Raw genomic sequence first — 22,877 nt, forward strand, 5'->3', positions numbered from 1 at the left:
TGCCTCACCTCCTGTTTCCTTCTGGACCTCCGTCAGCTGCTTCCTTCCGCAAATCCCTGCGCCTGCAGTACCCGGGCACCGCCCCCCAGAGCCACCCTTGTGCCGGGCTGCTGTGGATCCCCCACCCTCTTTGGCTTCTGGTGAAAGAGAGAGAAGCTGCTTCTATGTGTCTGCTGAGCCCCGGCTCATCCCTCTCACGTGCACCCCTTTGTGCCAGTGGGAAGCCTTCCCTGAGGTCACTGAGTCACCTAAAGTGCCACAGGGGTCACTGTCAGTAACGCCCTCCTCCTGGCTCTCTGTCTTGCCGTTCGCGCTCTGGTCTGTCGTCTGTGGGTCCTTCCTGGGACCTGGCCTGCTGTGTGGCCTCTCCTCAGGGTAGGACAGCCGTGGGGCGTGGGTGGGGACCGTCTCTTCAGCAGGGGACCTGTGGGCGCTCTTGGTGAAGGGCCGCACACGTGGGACCTGGCGTCGCCTCGCTGGCCTCCGGCTCCCGCCCCGCATGCTGCGCTCCCTCCCGCGCAGGCCCGGGCGCACCTCACTGACTTCTTGCACGTCAGCCCCGATTTAAAAACGAATTCTCGGTTTCCCACTTCAGGGCAACTTCATGGAGTGCCAGCCCGAGAGCAGCATCTCTCACCGCTTCCACAAAGCCTGTGCCTCTCGCGTCAACAACGCCAGCTACTGTCCCCACTGTGGGGAGGAGGCCTCGAAGGCCAAAGAGGTGACCATCGCAAAGGCAGACACGACCTCCACCGCGACCCTGGCCCCGGGGCAGGAGAAGAGCTCCGTGGGGGAGGGCAGGGCCGACACCACCACGGGCAGGTACGCGTCCCGCGCGCGGGGCCTCCGGCCGGCTGGGCTCCGTGGTGTCTGGTGGTGAGGGCGCGCCGGGGTTCCTGTCCGGTTCTCACTGGACACGGGGCCCCTTCTGGTCTGCGCTTGTGGGTTCATTTGCCCCTTTTGAACCAGTATCACACCATCCAGGCTGATCGGAGGTTCCAGTCTTTTCTGTGGGTAGCATAGTTCTCCCATGGATAGCTGTGTGCATCTGGAACCTTTGTACATGTTTGCACACATCTGTTCATGTGTGCACATGTCTGTATACCCTCATGCACACGTGCATGTTCGCAAACATCTGCACACGTGTGCACATCTGTACATGTCTGTACACTGCTCTCAGCTGCTACAGTCTGTATTGCTGCTTTACATTTTGAAGGCCTTAGCTGAACACAGGAAAAAAAAAATCTGAAAACAAGTATTCATATTGGAAGCATATAATTTTTTTCTAAAAGAATTCCGTGGAAACAGCTGGGAAAGTTGTAGAGCTGAAAGAGGTCAGTCAGAGAAGGACATCAGAGAGGGACATCGGAGGTTGGCTGCTGTGTGCCCTGCCGGGAGGATCTAGCTAGAGAATGAAGTGAAGAGCAACGGCAAGGCCCGTAGAGCACGCCAGGGAGAGCACTGTGAACGTCCCACTGACGCAGAGGAGACAGGGAGGCTTGGCTGGAGGGTGTTGCACAGCGACCTGAGCAGTAGACACATCAACACTGAGTGTTAGCAGGTGTCGGCTCACCTGGTCATCTGTGAATTCAGTGCACTTGGAATGTAACTTCAGTGGGACCCCATCTCCTGGGGGCCGGGGGGCTTGGGAGGTCCAGCCTGCAGCTCGTTCACAGAAGCAGGCGTGGGCTTGTGGTCCAGAGGTCCTGGGAATGTTGTCCCCGTCGTCCTTGGAGATCTGATGCGGATCCCAGACTCGACCTGGGGGGTCGTTCTCACTCTTGGGCGGGCCCCCAGAAATGATGTCTTGTGGTTCCACTGGTCTCCGTGCAAAGGGAGGTTTCTCAGGTCTCTCCACAACGCAGCGTCTCACGCGCCCCTCCTCCCTTAAGCGTGGCCGGCCCTCCGCTGTGCGAAGATGACAAGCCACAGAGCATGGCCACCCCGGTGCACGAGAGCTTTGACCCCGCAGGGCCAGCTGGGCTGGCCAGGTCAGGACCCGGGAAGGAGACCCTGGAAAGTGCGCTCATCGCCCTGGACTCAGAAAAGTAAGGACGGTCTGTGCTTTCAGACCTGCTCGGGGCCCCGACTCGATCCCGCCTCCACGCCTGCGGCTCCCCTTCCCAGAGGCCTCTCCCTCCTGGGCCCCCTCCACACCCGCATGAGCCAGCGCTGCGCTGCTTGCACGCTGAGCCCTTAGGTCCCCTGTGGCCCCCACTGCCTCCCAGGGTCCCCCTTCCCAGGAGGTCACTCCGGTGTTGCTCTTCTTCACTGGCTCGCTCGTGAGGGCAGTGCACGTGTATTTACACTATTTTAGGGAGTTATTGTAAGCCATTGCCCGTTATACTAAGAGCAGAAGGTGGCATCTCTGAAGTCACAGCAGGGACCGTCCTGGGGAGGGCTGTGCACCGCCCGCCCCCCCCCCCCCCCCCCCGGCACGCGCCTGCCCTGCTGCACTGGCCACCCAGCCTCAGAGTCGGTGCCTCGTCTGTGCCACGGGGGTTCCCTCGCTGGGCCTCAGGCTCACCGGCCAGGGCGCAGGTTCTGCGGCGCCCCCGGCCCTGCAGGAGGCCCGCTGTCCTGCCCTGTGAGCAGGCCGGCGTCCTCTTCCCAGGCACCTGGCTCCTGTGCAGGGAAGCTGAGCCCCCCAGAGCGTCAGGCCAGCACATCCCCTTCCCCTGGAAAGCAGGGCCGTCTGCCGGGAGGGGCGAGCGTCACCTCACTCCTGCTTCGTGGGCAGTTCCCACACCAGGACACGTTCCCAGGTCCCCCATAACTTCACTTCCTCTGTCTGCCTCCAGCCTCCTCTGTGGGCCTGTTCTTGGGGTGACAGTTTGTCCCCACTGTGGCTACTCCCCAGGCCCGACTGTCCTGCTGCAGGGATGGGCATCACTGGCTGTGACCACCCTGTTCCTGCCCGCCACCTGGGCTGCCCCTGACCTCATGCTACCCGGGTGAACAGAATTGACCCCAGCCACAGGCTGCTGGGTCCCCAGGCGCGGGTGCAGTGACAGCACCTGGTGTTTGCTGTGCGTGTCCATGGTGGTATGCAGACATGGGGCTTGGAGGGCGAAAACTCCGTGTCATCCCAGCTGAGGGCTGTGGGACCCTGGGTGAGACTCATTGGTCAGGACTGAGCTATGGCAGAGTTGTGACCTCAGGTCTGAGGTCAGCTCCGTGTCCCTCAGTCGGGTGGGGACGTGGCCAAGGGTCCTCCTCTCTAGGGCTCACGATGCTGCCCTCAGTTCAGCAAGCCCGTGCCTGTGACCCGTGGTCAGAGCCTGGCCACCGGCTCTTGCTGCCTCGGGGAGTTAAATGCTGGGAGAGACGGAGCTGGGTGCGGGGGCTGCGTGTTCAGTCAGAGTCGCGTTTCCCATCAGGACCCTGGCTCCAGGCGGAGAGAGCAGGTCGCTCTGTGCCCGGGGTGATCTCGTCTTCACGGTGCGCTAGACCCTCTGCTGTTGGGTGTGAAGAAGACACGTTGCTCGTTTTAGTTGTTTTTAGGGCTCAGGCCTGGTGGGTGTGGGGCCCTTGACCCAGAGGAGTCGGCAGGCACTGCACATGGCCGTGGGTGGGCCCAGTGGTGACAGCCGTCCTGTGCTCTCCCCACAGACCCAAGAAGCTGCGCTTCCACCCGAAGCAGCTGTACTTCTCTGCCAGGCAAGGGGAGCTGCAGAAGGTGCTCCTCATGCTGGGTGAGTGCCTGCCACTCCCACGGGCCCCGCGGGGGCAGCTGCCGCGCGTCCTTCCTGCCCCTCGAGGTCGGTGCCGGCGGGGTCCCTGATGCTCTGACGGGTGCGGAGAGGGCGCCGGTGGTGTGGAGCCAGCCCGCACTGTTCTCCTTCAGTCCCCACGGGAGTGTTAACAGCGACTTCAGGCGTGCGGCTGCTAGATTAGGAAGGATGGTGCTGGGAAGGCTGCAGGGAGCCCCGGGGCGCCGGCCCTGAACTTGAGCCGCTCTGCGCCTGCTTTTCGTAGCAAAGACCCCTGTGGTGTCCGGCCTCACGCTGGCTGCGGAAGGGCAGCGATTTGACTCTGAGCTCCTGGCTCTGGGCTTGAGGTCTCTGGGTTGAAAGGGATGGTTTAAAATTTCTTCATGTCACAGTAAATCAGGAGATAAAATAACAGTTTTTTGCTTTAAAAAAACTTGTATTTAACGTTGACCGAAGTGGCCCTTTTAGTCGTTTTCCTCAGGCCTTTGTGCTATTGCCTCTCTGCTCCGTGGTGGGTCTCTCGGCTCAGGGTCCCCTTCAAGCGTGCTTGTGTCAGGGCGTGCCTGCCGGCACTCTCCCCAGGAGCCTCTGTCCCTGCGCTCGGGTGGGGAGGCCACCACCAGGACCAGATGACGACAGAGCCCCGGGAAAGCCGCTGGGCCCAGGTTAGACGGGGGTGGGGGGCGTGTATAGCGACGTGGCTTCTGACAGCATAGCCGCCTGTTGACACCGGAGACTCCTGTGCGGTGCCCTCGGCACCTGGTCTGTGTGGACAAACCAGGGGCCTCTGTGGCTCAGCCGGGCGTCCGGGTGCCTCGCGACTGGGTGCCAGGAATCAGTGTCGGCTCTGAAATAACCAGCAACACCTGTTCGTTCATAGTTGACGGCATTGACCCCAACTTCAAGATGGAGCACCAGAGCAAGCGGTCCCCGCTGCACGCCGCGGCGGAGGCCGGCCACGTGGACATCTGCCACATGCTGATCCAGGTGGGCCGCGCGGCTCTTTAGCGGGCTGTTTCTGTCTCGGTTGATTTCTGCGATTGTTCATGACTCCCCGGTGCGCCGGGCTCAGGCTGAGCGTCCAGCACACACTTCCTCTGCCCGTCCGCTCAGCGGACTATGTGCTCCATCGCGTTCTGGTCAGCCGTGCGGACGCGTCGTGTGGCCGAGGGCACTCGCGGGCACTTGTCCTCGCCACGTGTCTCCGCAGCTGAGCCACCACTGCACCTCCTCCGTCACTGCGGGCCCCTGAGCAGGCCGATGCTGTCTCCACACCTGCCCTCGGGGATGTCCCCCCAGGCCCTGGGCTGGGCGCCTGCGTCCTGGAGCCCTGCGAGAAGCCCTGCTCTGCCTGTGCGACTCGCTCTCCACTCAGGGCTTGAGAGGCTTCCCTGTCCCTGCCTGTGGCCCGGGAGGCTCCTGGCCTGGTGTCTGCTCCGTGTGTCCCCACCCCTGTCCTCTGGAGCTGCTGGTTTACTCCCGTCCCCACGGGCCCCCTCTGGGCCCTCCCTGCAGGGGTCTTACCTAGTCAGGCTGCCTGCTTGGGGCCACGAGCTCTCCTGTCCCTGAGCTTCGCTTCCGCAGCTGCACTCCTTCCTGTTCTCCAGCCACATGCCTGACGGTTCCTTTGAAGTTTTATCAGCTCTGCTTTGGTCTTATGCAAAGGTTTTCCTCAGAGGCCTGTAGGTGGTGGTTTCTGGCTCAAGGAAAGTACAGATGCTGCTGGGAGGTTCTTCGTGGGGTGTCTGGTCACTGTTGGGGGACCCACAGGAGCGGCTGTTCCTTTGGGCCCCAAACATCGCTGCCTTAGTGGGGCCCCTGCAGGAACCTTGAGCAGTTTGCAAAGCAGGGCTCGCCCTCGCCCGCGCCCTCCGCCCTGGCCCTGTGCGTCCGGAGGCTCCTCGCCGTCCCTTCGCTCTCCTGTGCAGCAGGGGCCGCGGCTGCCGGCGCCAAGTCGGACGCACCTGCGTGGAGTTGGGAGCCGCTCGCTGTAGAGCACGTGCCCCGGTGGGTGTGGGTTTCTGGCCCCCACCACCCTCCCGGCCTCCGTTGTGGACGTTGCTGTGTAGGTCGCAGACGGCCAGAGTTTAGCCGCAGTCTTCAGTCTGGGCAACACTTCTGTGATTTCTGACATTTACATTGTTTGATGCCTTTCATCGTAGTTTTCCTTCCCCACTTTCTGAAACAAATGATCTGAGTTTACGCCCCTGCCTTGTTTAGGGCTGGTTTTTACTTCAATTGTGTCACCGACTTTCTTTTACTATCTTGGAAGCCCCTTCTTTCTCGTCCGCGATGGTCACACATGCGGGTGCTGTTAGTGACAACTGCCAGGGCTCCTGCGGAGGGGCCAGGAGCCAAGGGAGCCCCACCCATTCTCGAGAGAGGCCCTAAGGTGCTTGGTGACAGCAGTTGGGGGTGCTCACAGTCGTCACCCAGGCTCTCGGTAGTGACTGGCCAACAGGGGTGGGGGCTGTTGAAGGAATGGCTACGGGGCACTGGTGCCCGCCGGGAGGGGGGTTGTGTTCTCGTGGCCTCGTGCCTGCGGGGCGTGGCACTGCCGAGGGTGAGGGCAAGGGGCGTGGCGGCCGGGGGAGGCTCTTGGGGGACGTTGTCCCTGGGTTTGGGACTCTGCTTTTGCTGGTGGTTTTCTCTGCCTGTGAGGAGTGGCCTCGTCTTCTGCTTCCAGCTGCCCTCTGGGTGTGTGTTAGGTTGTCACTGCTCTGAAGTGACCTGCCCTCTCCTTGGCCTTTTTAAACACTGAGGAGAGTGTGTGTGTGGAATACACGTGGAGGCGAGTCCTCAGAGTGAAAACTTCCTGCTTCGGACGTCATTAGGAGGTAAGCCATCTGCCTGCCACCTTGGGGCCGCGCTGCTGCTCCCCAGAAACGTCATGTTCCCTGCAGAGGCGGCAGCTCTCCAGGCTCCGCGCTGACAGTCCGGCTCTGACTTCCGTGCGTTACCGCTGGGCCCCGTCCCCAAACCCCGTGGCTCTGCTCTGTCAGCCTCCAGGCTGGAGCTGAGGGAGGCGCCCAGGGGTTTCTGTGTCCCCTCCTTCAGTCCTTGCAAGAACAGGCACCGCTGGGGAGCCGGTGCAGGCAGCGGTCCGGCCCCCCGCCCCCCAGCCGCCCCCGCTCCCGCGCTCGGGCCGTGGCTGAGCCGCCGGCACAGGGAAGTGAGTGAAGGGACGCAGGCGCTCTGTCCCGTTGTGAGTTTTTAAACCCTTGAAAATTAAATGTCTGTTTGGAAGAACGCCCCCCGTTGGCGCGTAGGCGTCCTGCGTGAGCCTCTGCACCGATGACCAGGCGTGGCGGCTGGCGCCCCTTTGATCACGCTCCGCTTGGGCTCGGGCCCCTGAGCTTGGGAGCCTGTGGTTTTGTGGGCTTTCCTTCCTCCCAGAGCAGCTTTCCTGAGGCTCTGAGGGGTTTACTTCCAGAGCCCAAAGTGCTGTTGTTTGGAGCTTCAGCTTTTGGGGGGTGTCCTCCCGTGGGCTGGCTCTGGCCTTGTGCATTCCCTCAGCCCCAAGGTATCCGTGCTGATGGCCACCCGGGTCCCCAGCATGCTGCGCCCTCACACACGCACACGTGTGCTCTCCGTCCTGCCGAGCGTCCGTCCCGCTTGGCTGAGGCCCGGTGGCCCCGTCCCCTGTGGCTGTGTGGCTGTAGGTGATAACGCTGGACGGAAGGGGGGCCCGGGCAGCTGTGTCAGCAGCTCGGGTACCACACCCAGCCCCAGCCTTTGGCCGCCATTGGGACGTCCCTGGCCTGACCTTCCTGTCCTGGACCCTGACGGGCCACCACCTGTCCCTGCGCCTCGGGCCTCCACCTGCTTCCCAGGTCCGGGCTGCCGTCTGTCCCATCTGTCGGGCCTGTTGCTGTCTGGGGTTCCCATCCTGCTTCCCCTCGGGGGGCTGGGTGCCGGGCGAGCCTCGGACACGTTTCCTCACAGGACAGCTGTGTTTCCCGGTAGCCACAGAGCCGGGCGGTCGGGGGGCAGCAGCCAACACCTGCTCGGTGGGCCCTCGGAGCCCGAGGACCTGCCACTGGCTGCGCGCACGCCACAGGCTCACCCGGCGAGGGCGTGGGCGCGGCGCGGGGCCTGGCCTGGAGGCTGCGCCAGGCGGTCCTGCTGGAAGGGCGCCGAGGGTCTCAGGGTCCTCAGAGGGTTTTGGTTTGCCTCTCGTCTGCCCTGTTTCCTGGTGTCGGTCACTGCTCTGTGCTGACGTCTGGCTTCAGTCCCGGGTCGTCTGTGTGTCTCCGTGAGGGGCCTCCAGCGCGCTCTGGTTCTGTGCGAGCCCCCTGAGAACCGGGCCCTAAGTCCCAGGGAGGGCCCAGCCCCGACTGCGGCCCCTCAGCCTGTGCCCGGCTGCAGCTCTGCTCTGGGTTGCCAGCCCCGCCTCATGCTGATGCACTGCGGCTTCCGGGGCACAGGCACGCGCCCCGTTAGCGGGGCTTGTTAGTGCTGTGGGGGCCCCGCTCCGCCCTCGCTCGGTGTGGTTCTTCAAGTTTGCTCATTAAAGTTAGCTGTTGCGGAATTCAGGCTCAACTCTGCCCTCAGATGGGGCACCCATCCTTGGCTTTGAACTTCTGTGTGTCGGAAGTTAGCCTTGTGCCCCCTGCCCCCGTGTCCCCTTCACTGCCCCAGCTCTGACCTCTGGCCGCAGCTCTGGAACCAGGGAGGTGGGGTCTGCGGCTCTGAAAACGCCCGCGTCTCCTTCCGGGTCCCTGGACCATCCAGGTCTGTTTTGCTTTTTAATTCTTAAAAGTAAAAGTAACACTAACTTCAGCCTTTATAATGGTAAATACTTAATTAAAAAACTGAATATTAGCTTTTGTCCGGCAGCTTAAGATGTTTGACAGTCTCCCTCTGCGGGGAGACGTCTCAGCTGCCCCCTGCCCAGCCTCGCTGGGTGACTCTGCACCCCTTTCTGGCTGGTTTCAGGAGGTTATCCCTTTCCTTCTCATTTCTGAAGGTGGTGCTTTAATGTGCCAGGAACATCTTCTGTCGAGTTAACTTAGAAATGAGAATGCTCTTCTTGAGTGAAAGCTTTGGTAGGACCAGGAAACTGTGGGAAGGCCAGCGCTGGCCAGCAGAAGGACTTCCACGTGGCTCCTGAGACCTTTCCGTGTTCGGGTGTCTGAAGCACGTGAGTCACCATGTCCTCACACAGACTGGCTGTCCCTGTCTCACCAGGCGGGAGCGAATATCGACACCTGCTCTGAGGACCAGAGGACCCCACTGATGGAGGCAGCAGAGAACAACCACTTGGACGCGGTGCAATACCTCATCAAGGCTGGGGCCCTCGTGGACCCTAAGGTGCGTGCGCCGCCCGTCCCTGCCCCGTTCCAGCTTCCCAGACCGGGGCCCGCTCCCTGCGGGCACTCTCAGGAGTCGGTAGCTGTCAGCCATGTGCCAGTTGCTGGGAATGGTTAGTTTGGCCGCTTGGTTGCCAGGCTGCTTGCAGACCGTGCCGTGTCCCTGGCAGGACCGAGCACTGGGCCCATCATTCAGGGGGAGGCGGGGGCTTCCTCCATCTGGCCCCCTGTCCTGCTGTCTCCTACCTGGTGCAGTTAGAATGAAAGAGGGATGAAGGGCATCCAGTTTGGAAAGGAAGAAGCAAATGATTGCTGTTCACAGATTACATGATCTTACTCGTAGAAAACCCCAAAGAATCCACAAAAAAAGTCAGAACTGAGGAGCGTGTTTAGGAAATCTTGGAGACACGAGTTAGTACAGAGACATTGGCTGGGCTTCTGTCCACTTGTTGACGGACCGTCCAGAAAGGGAGTCAGAGGCAGCTGCGTTCACAGTAACCTCAAGGAAGGGCCGAGACACCTGGGAATAAACTTAACCGAGGAGGTGACAGCCTTACCCTGGAAACTACAAAGCGCTGCAGAAGGGGAGACCAATAAATGGAAGCACACCCCACGTTCCTGGTGGGGTACGGGGCATCGCTGAGGTGTCAGCGCCGCCCAGAGCGACCTGCAGAGTCGGTGCAGTCCTGCCCAAACCCTGCCAGGCCTCTCAGCCACAGAGACACACCTGCTGAGATTCAGACGGGACTCAGGGGACCCTGAACAGCCCAAGCAGCCTTGAGACAGAACAGAGCTGAGCACGCAAGCTTCCTGGTTTGCACACTCGCTGCAAAGCCACGTCATGGAGACAGTGGGGTGCTGGCTGAGGACAGACCTGGGGTCCTGGAACAGGACAGTGAGTGGGACAGACCTTGGGCGCTTTGGTGGTTTCCCTCGTGTGTATCAGCGTCCGCTCCACGGGGAAGGACAGGCCTCGACTGCACACCCACACACGGGAGGATGAAGTTCCATGTGGAATTACAGTCATCTGGTCCTCGGTACACACCAGAGGAGCAGAGCGGGGACGCGAGCAGACCCTTGCGCACCCACATTCCCAGATGGAAATGGAGACACCTCAGTTCCCCTCGATAGACGAGGATACACCAGGTGTGGTCCGTCCACACCGTGGAACGTGTTCAGCCTTAAAAAGGCAGGGCACTCCGCCACCTGCTACCAGAGACGAACTTGAGGAGGTTACGCTGAGCGCAACATGCCAGTCACAGGGGGGCAAGAGCTGCGTGAACCCTTCTTGTGATGGACGTAGGGCCACAGAGTTAGAGACTGAGGTAGATTCGAGTTTTCATTTGGGGTGAGGAGGGGCTTTGGGGGCAGAGAGTGGTGACAGCTGCCCAGCGCTGTAGTGTGGTCGGTGCGGCCGAGCCCACACCTGGCATGGTCCCCGTGGCGAGAGCGTGTGTGTCTGTGTCTGTAGCCACAGTGAAAGGCAGTCTTTTACGCTTGGGACGTATTTTTTCCAACGAAAGCGGTCATACTGTTCATACTAATCTATCATTTCCTCTCTCCCATTAAAATCTACTTTTCTGTCATTAAATATTCTGCAGCATTGTTTTAAGTGGCTGCGTGGTGCTCCGTGATGTAATTGTATCGTTTTTTTATTTGCTGATTTCCTGTTTGTTATTTTCAGTTTTTATCCCACACGCTGCAGCAGCTGCTCCCGTAGCCGAGCCTCGCAGGCGGCTGGTTTCTGGGCGCGGCCTCGCTGGGTCAGCGCGTCACCCCGAAGGCCTGGGCCCTCCGACGAGCGTGCGGGGCAGCCCGGCCACGCTGCCCTGCTCTCTCCCCGGCGGCAACCGTCATGCGCTTTGTAGAAAAACCCTAACAATTTGATGCGCAAGTTTGTTGTTTGTTGCAAATTTGCTTCTCTTAAAGGCATCATTTTTTGTGTACAGTCATTCACCTGCATGGAGAGCGTTTCCCAGCCTTGTGTGCAGCTCTCTGGTTTGGTTTTGGTGGTGCTAAGACGCAGAAACCTCTCATTTTTCTGCAGATGTCTGTCGTGACTATGAGGTCGCTCTTACCAGCCCTGTGCGCTGTGAGGCTGGGCGTGCTGCGTGTGCCCCCCAGCAGTCCCCACCGAAGGGCCAAGAGGCCTGTGTCCAGGCCCCACAGCAGCAGCCGGACCCGCTGGCAGGACTGGAGCCAGCATCTGAGGTGGACGGCTCCTGAGACAGAGCAGGGGGCGTCAGGCCGGCTGGCTGTCCTTCGAGTCCTAGGAAGAGGAGAGAGGAAGCCGGAATGGAAGCAGTAACTGCCCTGCAGGAGAGCGGTTGTACTTTGCTCAGATCTGACGCAGACCTACAGGACTGAGCAGCTCACTAGCCCTCAAGCTGGATAAGTACAAGAATGGCCACAACGGACTGCGTCTGGGCTGAACTGTTTGCGCCAGAAATAGAGGAGAACCATTAGAAGCAGCCAGACAAAGCCAGCGTGTTCCACGCAGACCGACGCTCACGAGGCTCCGTGGAGCCCGGGGACAGGGTGGGGGGGGGGGGGGGCGGGGGGTGTCCTCGCCATGTCTGTGCACAGGCTGCGTCCAGCGAGACCGTCCGTCAGAAACGCACGTGAGATAAAACGTTTCGGGTGAACCAAAGCTGCTGGGATTTGTCAGCAGGTTGACGCTGAGGAAAATGCTGAAGCTACCGGAAGGAAAGGCCAGCCCTTGGGAAGATGGGAAAAGCCCCAGAAATGGTCAGGAAGGAAGATGGTTGTTTCCTTTCAATTTCTTACAAGACAAGAGGCTAAAGGGAAGGAGATGCTGTAACGTGGGCTTACGGGGACTCGGAAGTGACGCACCGCCGACTCCTGAGCAGTGTGGGGCCCCGGGGTGCCGATGCAGAAAACCCCGCTGACGTGGCAACGGTCCCTGTTGTCCTTGGGCGTTAGCTCCAGGGCCGGCGCCGATGCGAGTCCACAGTTGCTCCTCAGGTCCCTTACAGCCAAAGGCCTGTGACGGTGCGGGCGGGGGCTCTCCCCACACAGGGGCTCCCAGCCGCCAGCGAATACACCGTTTGTGATCTGGGGTTGAATTCACAGGTGCGAAACCTGGGGAATGGGGGGACCAACTGTATACTTACCTGTAAAAACCCCCGTGTAGGTGGACCCACACATTTCAGACCTGTGTTGTTCAGGGTCAAGTGCACATGACAGCGGGCGGGGGGCCGCAGGGAACGGGGCAAGGCTGCGCTCAGGCTGTCCGGTCTCTTGCGAAAGGGGGTAAATACTCACCTAAGTAGACCGGTGAAGATGGGTGCTGTAATCCCCAGAGAAAGTACCAAGAAGGTGACTTAAATTACCTTTGAGAAAAAAAATTAAACTAGTAGAGGAAGTGAAATGGAACACCAAGACAGGTTCATGTAACTGAAGGCAGGAGAGGATGGATAAAAACAAATGGAACGAGTCACACAACGTCCGTCACTGCATAACATGTGAAAGGCTGAGCAGCCCCGTTAAAGGCAAGAATCCGAGTGGATAAAAACCAGGAACCAGCCATGTGCTGATCCAGGCAGACTCACATGAAACATCAAGGCACAGAAGGGAGAAAAAAGAGACGGAGAACCAACGTGCAAGTGATAGGCAGGATCATAAACCTCTGAGGAGAGGACGGGAGATGGTCTTGTTACCCCAGCACAGGGACAGGGTTCTTCAGCAAGACACGGAACAGTAGAAAAACGACCCACAGGGCCAGGAGCGTTCTGACTGAGGACTTCTGGTCACGAAAAGACATTACAAAGGACGGGAAAGGCTACGAATTGAGAGTAGAGTTTACCAGACTGGCAAAGGGTAGTATGCAAAACACTATAAGAACGCAGACAAATAGAGCAAAAGCATCCAAAAGAAAAGCTGGGAAAAGATGGTGCTGAACATGCAGTTCCCAGAAGAGGAAGAATAAGTGGCCAACAGACGTGGGAAAACACGCCGGCCTGGTAAACACCACGGACGTGCCGTGTTAGCCCTGCGCTCCGCAACGCCTGGGCCGGCCCTGGAGGCCAGCAGCGCGGCCCCCAGGCTCGGCCGCTGCCGTCCGTTGCTAGAACCCTCGCGCCGCAGTCCAGTGTGTCCCCAGGTGGTGGGGACAGGGAGGCCGACCAGGCAGGAGAAGCAGAAGGGTAAAGCCACCAGTCGCGGGCACACGAGTGGGACCCGTGTGGTGAGGAGGAAATGCAGTGGGCCAGGCGCTGGGCTGTTCCCTGAGGTGGTGGTGGGGCCATCGCCACTCTGTGGGTGACAGCTGGCCACACCGCCTGCCTCCCCCTACGCCTTCCCCATGGCGTTTGCTTGACCAGAATGCCCTCGGCTTCGTTCTGTGCCCCCACTGCTCCCAGGGAGCCCTCCCGACATGCCAGCGGGCACTGCTGGCTGGTGCTCGGCCCCGTGCTCCTGCCTCGTCCCGGCTCGGGGCACCCACGGCCTTGCTTCCCAAGGCACATTCTCCTGCAGGAGGACGTGCTCGGTGGCACGTGTTCACCCTGAGGGCTCCTGCTCCGAGACCGGCCCCAGGGAGCGCTGGCCTCACGAAGGTGGGCGGCCCCGAGACGGGACGTGCGCGTCACCGTGTGCTCTCGGGACTTGACAGCCTTTGTGTTGCAGGACGCAGAGGGCTCTACCTGTTTGCACCTGGCTGCCAAGAAAGGCCACTACGATGTGGTTCAGTACCTGCTCTCAAATGGACAGATGGACGTCAACTGTCAGGTAAAGCCAGGCCCTTCACTGTGGACGCCCCGCCCTGCCCCGCCCCCGGCTCCCTCATGGTTGCTCTGGACACTCGTCCCTGCAGCCACCGCTGCCCTGCGGCCTGGGGCTTCCGCAGTGTCCGCCTGAGCCGCCAGCCTCCTTCGGGCCTGCTCTAAGTGTCACCACTGCAGTGGCCCCCAGTCCCCTGTGTGCCTCATCTTCCTTCCCAGCACTGGCCCCTGTCTGGTCCCCTCCTTCGTGTGTGCTGGCCGCTGCCCACCTTTCTGTCTTGCAGTCATTGCCGTGCCGGGCAGGGCCCCACGCCAGAGGTCTCTCTTCCCGCCCTCGGCCTCCGGCACGCTGTCACGCGTGCTGCCCTGCCCATCCTTTCTCGGAGCGGTGTGTGCCCGTTGCCACTTTTACGGGGTCACAGGCCGGACCCCTCTCCTTCAGTCTGTCTGAGCACCCCTCCAACTTAGTTTTCCGTTTCCTACCTGATGGGGTCTTGTGAGTTTCTCCCCCTGGGCCGGGCGGGGTCCCCGAGGCGGGCTCGTGTCCCTCTGCCATGTGCCCAGTGCCTGGCGGGGCCCACGGTCCAGCTGCAGGGACCGTCTCGCTTCAGTCCTGAGGCCGTGCGTCCACTGGACGCGGGCGCCTGGGGTGCGCGCTTCCCGCTCAAGGCGCTGGGGGGGCGGAGCCTGTGCGGGACAGGGCGTGGCCCCGGCCCTCCGCCCAGCAGCCCGGTGGTGAGAAGCAGAGCCTGGGCCCCGAGACGGAGCCGGCCCAGCGTCTTCTGCTCCCTGTGCCCATCCATCCCTGCGCCTGGTGTCTGTCTGCAGCTCTTGGCTGGTGCCCTGGTTTTGTGCTCAGAGTTATGTCATGGGCACCAAGAGGATCAGCAGACCCTGTCCCTGCTGGTGCCCTCACCAGCCAGACCACAGGGTGTGACAGTCAGGCCCGGCTGCCACAGCCTGGTCCCCCGCAGGCCCGAGAACGGCTGTTTTCGCCATCGCCCCCGGGAGCTGGGACAGATTTCTGCTGCTTTCTTTTGAAATCAGGATGACGGTGGCTGGACGCCCATGATTTGGGCCACTGAGTACAAGCACGTGGACCTGGTCAAGCTGCTGCTATCCAGGGGCTCCGATGTCAACATCCGGGACAACGTGAGTGTCCCCAAGGCGGGGGCGGGGCAGTGGGGGCTGGGCTCTGACCGGCCTGCACAGCACCTGTGGTTCTGTGGAGGGTTTTATATCAGCCTCTTGCTGGTCACAGTTCCAGGGGCACATCTGAAGGGTGACCGTGTCACCAATCCCCTGTCTGATGGGGACCCAGGAGCCCTGGGGCACAGCCCACACCTGGCAGGCGGACGTGTGACGCAGACTCGGCGGTAGTTGCTGCCTTTTGGAGGGAAAGAGAAGGTGGAGGCCATGGCTTCTGGGCTGATTCACAATACTGGACTGGTGGTAGTTTGTAGGACACGTGTGTCTGCCCAGAAATGGGGTTTGGGGCCGGGGTCACAGCCTTCCGGGCACTTGGGGCTGTTTTGGGTCAGGTGACAACAGGCAGTGCTGATGAATTTCAAGGCTTATTTCCTAGAAGGACTTCAGGGACCTCAGGGCTGGTGGGATGATGGGGGCAGGGGGAGTCTGGCAGGTGTCCCAGCAAAAAGCTGGGGCTTCTCGGACAGACAGACGCCGTGTGACTGTGTCCACCTTCACGGAGTCGCCGAAGCCTTAAGTGGAAAGTCTGGCCACAGGCTCATTAGAAGGGTAACAAGACGCGGACGCAGGCTCGACACACGATTTCTGCAAGCTCACCACAGACCCTGCGTGTCCCCGGCAGGAACCGAGGGCAATGGCACGCACTGGGGGTCCAGGCACAGGGTCGGGGGGCTGCAGTGATGCACGTGGATGACGACAGGGCTGCTGGGGGAGGGGCCGTGAACTGGGCAGCGCGGCGAGGAGGTGGCGTGAGGAGGCATGGGAATGGCCACGGTGGCCACAGCAGACGCACCAGCTGCTCTGCCTCGCTTCTGTCCGTCCCCACGCGTGACCCGCGCTGCAGCAGCGCAGTGGCTCAGGGAGGCCCAGCCCCGTGCCCTTGGGCCGGACAGACGTCCGCTCACACGGAGGCCTCAGCGTGCCCCGTGCGGTGGCTCCAGAGCCCCTGTGGTGGCGCGGAGCGTCGGAAGCATCGCTCAGGTTGTGCGTCTGTTACTGACACGATGAAACGCCTGACTTGAGTCACGTTCTTAAGGTGTGATTGGCGGGCTGCACGATGGAAAGTCCTAACCCAGAAACCCCCACGGTCCCCATGGTGACTGTCAGTCCCTCCCAGGAGTTGCCTCCTGCCGCCGAGATGGACTCACCCACATGCTGAGCCCGTGCACATAGGGCCTGGCTTCAGGGCTGGGCGGTGCTCCACCTGGTGTCTGCAGGGCCGGGGGCTCGGGGTCTGTCCCAGGCGGAGCTGCCGTGGACGGTCGTGGCTGGGGCTTGCACGGCGTGGGCGCTCACCTCTCCCGGGGCACGGCGCGCAGTGGAAGGCTGGGAGCGGCGTGTTTTAGCTCTTGTAGGAAACTGCCGACCTGCCCTGCAGATTAGCTGACCTTTCCCGGCACCGCCTGTCAGCCCGGGTCTCTGGTGAAGGGGCTGCCTGAGGCCTGTGCCCTGAGGCGCTGCGTCGTCTCTCCTGTGCGGCGGGAGTGAGCGTCTGTTCTGGCGCAGGGCCTCCCGGGCGTGGGCCCCACCGGCCCCAATGGCTATCTTCTCAGGAGCAGGTGCTTTTGATGTGGGAAAGTGCAGTTTATCAGCCACTGTCCTGGCCCAGCCTCCCGGAGACCTTCCCTTGTTTTCTTTGTGGCTTTGGGTGGTTCGTGTGGGTGGTGTGGGGTGTGGGCGTGAGTTCTTTTTGCTGGTGGTTTTTGCATGTGGGCGGGCCTCTGCTGTACCGGCACCTTCACCTGGAAAACCACCCTTTCTCCAAAGATGCCTTGGCTCCCTTGTTGACAGTCAGCCGTGCCCGTGTGCGGGCCCGTCCCAGGCTCTGTCTCCTGATCATTTTGGGTTGGTCTGCTGGTCCTTTCAGGGGGGCGGGTAAACCCCGGCCAGGGCCTCCTGTCTGTCTTTCCTGAAAGCGGAGGTGCCCCTGTGCTCCCTGGTGTCCCGTAGCAGGTGGGCCCCAGGGAGGCCGGGGACTGGTTATAAAATCACAAACTGTTCTGATGAAAAGAAGGGGAAAAGGGCCTCTAAGGAAACCCCATTTTGCTCAGGAGCTCGCAAACAGAAGGAGGACGGGAGCCAGGGCAAGATCAGGGAGAAGTCTTTCAAGAGCAGCGTCCAGAAAAGGAGGCCCCGACCACACCCACTGGGTGCCTCGGAGCAGAGCCTGTGGGTCCGGGCGGCCCCGCCGACGAGGACGAGGACGCAGTGCCTCTCGGCGGCCGCTCTGTTTCACCTGCCCCGAAGCCCCCAGCTGAGAGCGGAGGACGCGCTTAGCGCAGAGACAGGCGGGCAGTCCGGGAGCCCATGTCCCCCGCGGGACAGCAGGGCCGGGGGCTCACAGGGCAGCCCCACCGTGGGGTCGGGGCGCCAAGCCTCCTGCCGCGGTTCCTGAGGGGCCCGTGGGCAGAGAGTGCTGCGTGGGCGGTGAAGGCGGCCGCACCTGTGGGTCCGGCTGGGACTGCTCACAGAGGGGGACACGGGCAGGCTCGGCCGGCGTGGGGCCCCGTTCCGTGATGGGCTCGGCAGGGCCGGCCCCGCGTCGGGAGAGACGGGGACGGGCGCTCTGCTGTGTGCGCGTCCCTTCCTCTGTCTTGCGCGCTGTCCGTGCCTCCTCGTGGGTGCACCGTGACGGCCACGGGTTGTGTCTGTCAGACGGGGTACGGCCAGCCCCCTGGCTTTTCCTCTGCTCAGTGTTTGTTTTACAGGCTTTTCTGAAGCAAAACTTCAACTTAGAGTTGTTTATTGTTTTTTTAACCTCACAAGTCCTACCCTATTCTGTGATTATTGGGGCTATTCCAAAATGAGTCTAGTTTTCAAAAACAGAGAAGTCCTGGCAAGTGTGGGCGTGGTGTGTGTTCCGGGTGGTCTGGTGCCAGGGGATTTAGATGGGACAACAAACCCGGGAAGGACGGCCACCTCTGGGGCACCCTCTCCCCGTGCTGACGCCCCCTCCCCCACAGGAGGAGAACATCTGTCTGCACTGGGCGGCCTTTTCGGGCTGCGTGGACATTGCCGAGATCCTGCTGGCCGCCCGGTGCGACCTGCACGCCGTGAACATCCACGGGGACTCGCCGCTGCACATCGCTGCCCGTGAGGACCGCTACGCCTGTGTCGTGTGAGTGACCCCGGGAGGCCCCTGTCTGCGGTCATTTCAGGGAGGGTAGCTGTGACGGAGCCCTGAGCATTGAGGTCGACCGTGGCCCTGGGGACAGCCCCCTGTGGGAGCCCCGTGGGGCAGTGTCCCCGCAGGGAGGGCTGCCGGTCGCGGCTGGCCATGCAGAGCTGTCTGCTACCTGAGGCCTTCGCCCCGATTCACTCGCCCCTGGGTGTGGTCCCTGTGCTCCTCACAGGGTCTCAGCTGACCTGGGAGGGAGGGAGGCCCCTGCGGTGGGGCCTCGGCAGCTGCCCAGCACGGCGGGCGTGTTGGTGGGAGGCCCCTGAGCAGGGAGAGCTCACGGCAGCACCGCGCCCGCCCACGTCTGGCTCTGACCCAGACCGAGCCCGGGCTCGGCCGTGGAGCGTGCCTGCCCGCCGTCCTCGCTGCGGCCCGCTCGCCTGTGAGGGTGCGTGTGTGTGGAGGTGCCAGGGAAAGTCAAACACCCTTCCTAGTGCTCTCCACGCTCTTCCTGCCAAGGACACGGAAGCGGCCGTGGACAGTGAGCGGGACAGGCGTAGGGGCCGCGTGCTCGGCACGTGAGGGCCGGTCTGCAGGAGCAGCGGTCAGTGAGCGCGCTCATTTCAGAACGAGTGGTGTGTCCTCGGTATTTTACAGTCATCTCTTCCTGTCTTTTAAATTCGCTCTGAATGTCTTGTTGGCTTACATTTTCCCTTTTAGCCTCTTTCTTTCTCGGGATTCAGATGTCAACTTGAAAAACAAGGAGGGAGAGACGCCTCTGCAGTGCGCGAGTCTCAACTCTCAGGTGTGGAACGCTTTGCAGATGAGCAAGGCGCTTCAGGACTCGGCCCCAGACAGGCCCGTCCCCATGGAGAAGACAATGAGCAGGTGCGAAGTGTCCCAAGACCAGGGCGGTCCTGTCGCAAATGGTTGGCAAGTGGGGTGTAGGGTCTGCGGTGAGAGCTTCTCTCTAAGCGCTGGCCCCCGGCCGAGGAGCAGCCGACCCCAGGCGTGGCGGCGGCCCTGCAGGTCCTCTGTCCCAGCCGGTGCAGCACCTGTCACCGCAGGAGTGACGCCCCCTTTCCCACGGCAGGGACATTGCTCGAGGCTACGAGCGGATCCCTATCCCCTGCGTCAACGCTGTGGACAGCGAGCCCAGCCCCAGCAACTACAAGTACGTCTCTCAGAACTGCGTGACGTCCCCCATGAACATCGACAGGAACATCACCCACCTGCAGGTCAGCGATGGCGGGAGGCGGGCCTGTCCTCGCGGGGCGATGGGTCCCAGGGCTTCCCCCTCTGTTGGTTGCCTCCCCTGAGAGCTAGAAGCGGACACGGATCCATCCAGAACATGCAGCCTGGGTCCTGGGCCCTGAGTGGTGGTTCTGGGGACCATGGAGCGAGAGGGGCCTGTGCCGTGAGCCAAGGGTCCCCACCCCTGTGCTGGTGCCGCAGGCGGGAGTCAGAGCGTGCCGTCCGCCTGGCCTTTCCCATGGAGCCTCCTCAGTGTGGTCCCGCCCGCCTGCACACCCCCACCCCGGCCCCCGCCGCACGCCCCTCGGTGCCCCAGAGAAGCGCACAGAGATCCTGCCCTGCGCTCCCTGACCGTGGCTTCCAGAGAGCACGCGGCAGACGAGCCAGTCTGAGCGCCATTCAGGGTGGCTGTGTGCGGGGCGGGGCGGAGCGCCCCATGTGTGACGTGTCCCCGCCCACCCTGCAGTACTGCGTGTGCATCGATGACTGCTCCTCCAGCAACTGCATGTGTGGCCAACTCAGCATGCGCTGCTGGTACAACCAGGTGAGCTCCGCCCCAGGCCGCGCGGGCGTCCACCATCGGGGCTGCCGGCAAGGCAGGTGTGGGCCGCCGTTAGGGAGGAGGCGGGGCCGTGGGGACAGGCCAGCCATCCTGAGCTGGGGTGGCCACGGCCAGGAGTGGACAGAGGGTGCTGACCTGAGGGGCAGGGGGCCATCGGGGAGCCGGCCTGGAAGCAGCGGAGCAGACAAACGGGGCCGTGTCCATGGTCAGAACCCTGAACGCCCTTGGTTCTGGGAGCTCGGGGTTCCCTGGTGTGGGCAGAAGCCGGGGTGTGCGGGGGCAGAGGAGACACAGGCTGTGAGGGGGCCGCGGCGGACGCGCTTCTCCAGGCGTGAGTGCGGGGACGAGTCCTGTGGGGTCTGCGTGCCTGCCGTGTGATGAGGGGCTGCATGTCATGGGCGGGCCTGGAGGGCATGTGTGCAGTGACGTGTGTGTGGCGTGGAGCTGGCCTCCTGTGAGGGGCGAGACCCAGGTTCCGGTCAGAGCAGCCCCTGGGGCCCGGGACTCGGTGCGTGTTCGGCCCTGCACGCCGCCTAAGGGCTCTGCCGCCGGGGGGCAGGCGTCCGGGTCTGGCCAGAGTCCGGGGGTATGCTGCAAGGAAGCGGGGTGGGGGGGGGGGGGGGAGTGGCTGCGGCCGGGCTCAGGCTGCGCTGTCCAGCGTCCCCCCGTCTGCACAGACTTGGGGGGGCGCCCCCGAGCAGAGCTGCCGCTCCCAGCCATCCCGCGGGCCTGGGGCAGCGGGTCTGTGTCGGGCGGGACACGCACCCCGGGCCCTGATGGCACGTCTGTGCCCAGGACGGCCGGCTGCTGCCCGAGTTCAACATGGCGGAGCCGCCGCTGCTGTTCGAGTGCAACCACGCGTGCGCCTGCTGGAGGACCTGCCGCAACCGCGTCGTGCAGAACGGCCTCCGGTGAGTGCGGCCGCAGCCGCGGGGGCGTGGGTGTGGGGGCGGGGCCCCGGGGCGGGGGCTGCAGGGGCAGCTGCAGAGCCGTCGGAGTCCCGAGGTGTCGCCGAGCGTGTGCCCCATCGGCCGGTGCGTGTGCGTTTGCACACACGGCGGGGCCGTGGCTCTCAGGTCAGGAGGCCCCGCCGCGTCCCCGCGCTCACAGCCCCAGCTGCCAGGGCTGGTCCTGGGCAGGGCGAGCACCCCCGCCCCCGTGGCCTGGGCTCCCCAGTCTCTCTGGCAGCTGTACTGAGACGGCGTCCTGGCCCAGGCCTCCGGATAGCGGGGAACCCTGTCCCTGAGTCCCTTACAGCACTGGCCCGGGGGGGGGCTGGCGGCAGCCTCTTGTGTCTGGTCAGCGTCCCCTGACTGGCCGGAGCCTGACCCTGTGTTCTGGTCCCGCCCTCCCTGCGGCGTGGGGCCAGGCGTCCCGCTGGTCTCCGGGCAACAAGGGACAGCGCGTGCCGCGGCAGGCGAGCGGAACACTGATTCCGTGGTGCTGTGGGCTTGCTAGCCTCCCTCACCTCAGAGCCCCTGGCACCGGCCCGCACTTCTGTCGCCGTGGGCAGCAGAAAGTCCCTTGGGGTGAGGACAGATGTGCCCGTCTCCCACAAGGACCACTGGACATGCGGATGGGCAGGTGGGGTGCCCGTGGCTCTTGGGCCGGGAGTGTCCCCACAGCTGCCCCACTGCCCGAGTAGACCTGTGCTGCAGCCTGGGGTCAGCGGAAGCACAGCCCGTCTGGGGCTCGTGGCGGCCCCTGCAGGGGCTCAGTCCCGAGTGGTCCGCACGTTACGGATGAGGAAACAGAGATACAGAGGGCCAGGAGGCTGTGTGTTCCATGTGCTGACAGTCGGGTGACTTTTGCGGTGTGCAGACAGCAGGTGCCCTGCGTCACACCAGGACTTGCTGCTTCACCGGGAGTGCGGTTGTGGAGCGTGTCGCCTGGGGCGCTGTGGCTGTGGCCATGAGCATAGACCCTGTTTTCCAGGACGAGGCTGCAGCTCTACCGGACACAGAACATGGGCTGGGGCGTGCGGTCCCTGCAGGACATCCCCGTGGGCACTTTTGTCTGCGAGTAAGTGAGGGCGTGGGCGCCGAGGCTGCTGCCGAGCCCGCTGTGGGGCGGAGGGTCGGGGGTGCAGGCCTGGATTCTGCAGGAAGGCGCCTACCTGAGCACCCTGTGCCTCCCTCCCCGCTCACACCTCATCGGAGGTGCTGCCGTCCACACCAGCGATCTCCAGGCAGGGTCTTTGGGAGCCCTGGTCAGAGGCGGGGTTCCATGTCCGCCTTCTGCAGCCTGAGCTCAGGCACAGGCAGTTCTCACCGGTGTGGGCGCAGCTCGGGGGGCTGTGTCCGGGCTCCCGTACGCTCGCTCCGTAGTTATGAGGGTGACACACACGTCTCTCGTGCCCGCAGGTACGTTGGCGAGCTCATCTCTGATTCTGAGGCCGACGTCCGGGAAGAAGATTCTTACCTCTTTGACCTTGACAACAAGGTAATGCGTTCTGAGCAGCTGGGCATGAAGAGCTTATTGCGACCGTACAACGGAGACACGTCTGTCCTGTGGCCCCCTGTCTGCCAGTGTCTCCCACCGTTCAGTGCTGGGACCCCTGGCCTGGGACGGTGTCAGCCCTGCCCTCTGAATCCCAGCCTGTGTCATCCTAGGGTACAGCCCACAGCCTGCACAGCCACCAGGAGGGGGGGGCCTGTGTGCAGTGACCTGCAGAGCAGCAGCGAGCCTTATGTTGGGGGGGGCACGTGTGGGCAGGGTGCGTTCCCTCCTGGGAGCCAGGGAAGCGGCCGGTCCCGTTGGCACCCCGTCAGCCACCGTGCACCGCCCTCCACTCCCCTGTCCCCCAGAGTCGGCCCTTAATTTGTGACCCGCCTGTGGGAGAGCTTCTGGACTGCCGTCTCTGCCCGTGGGAGCACAACTAGGGTGCTGCTGGGAAGCAGGTTTCCTGCTCATGAGTCACCCCGTCAGTTGGGGCAAAGCCGGGTAGATGCCGTCCCACCGACCCGA

The 22,877-nt window shown here is 62.8% G+C and overlaps 1 protein-coding gene across 2 annotated transcripts in view; it reads left to right on the top strand.

Annotated features, from left to right (window-relative positions):
- EHMT1 (euchromatic histone lysine methyltransferase 1) overlaps positions 1-22,877 on the top strand; it is a 57,489-nt gene that overhangs the window by 29,922 nt on the left and 4,690 nt on the right. For both annotated transcript variants that reach the window (XM_090275073.1, XM_090275074.1), the window contains exons 10-23: positions 596-822; positions 1,893-2,048; positions 3,613-3,695; positions 4,594-4,700; positions 8,904-9,026; positions 13,673-13,774; positions 14,815-14,919; positions 17,940-18,094; positions 18,815-18,982; positions 19,188-19,332; positions 19,815-19,892; positions 20,706-20,821; positions 21,846-21,932; positions 22,274-22,352. In XM_090275073.1, the coding sequence (XP_090131199.1) occupies positions 596-822; positions 1,893-2,048; positions 3,613-3,695; positions 4,594-4,700; positions 8,904-9,026; positions 13,673-13,774; positions 14,815-14,919; positions 17,940-18,094; positions 18,815-18,982; positions 19,188-19,332; positions 19,815-19,892; positions 20,706-20,821; positions 21,846-21,932; positions 22,274-22,352 (1,731 nt within the window). The remainder of the gene's footprint in view (positions 1-595; positions 823-1,892; positions 2,049-3,612; positions 3,696-4,593; positions 4,701-8,903; positions 9,027-13,672; positions 13,775-14,814; positions 14,920-17,939; positions 18,095-18,814; positions 18,983-19,187; positions 19,333-19,814; positions 19,893-20,705; positions 20,822-21,845; positions 21,933-22,273; positions 22,353-22,877) is intronic.

Source organism: Furipterus horrens, unplaced genomic scaffold (assembly GCF_987537825.1).
Source record: "Furipterus horrens unplaced genomic scaffold, mFurHor1.1.pri manual_scaffold_4, whole genome shotgun sequence".
In the NCBI taxonomy this organism is placed as follows: domain Eukaryota; kingdom Metazoa; phylum Chordata; class Mammalia; order Chiroptera; family Furipteridae; genus Furipterus; species Furipterus horrens.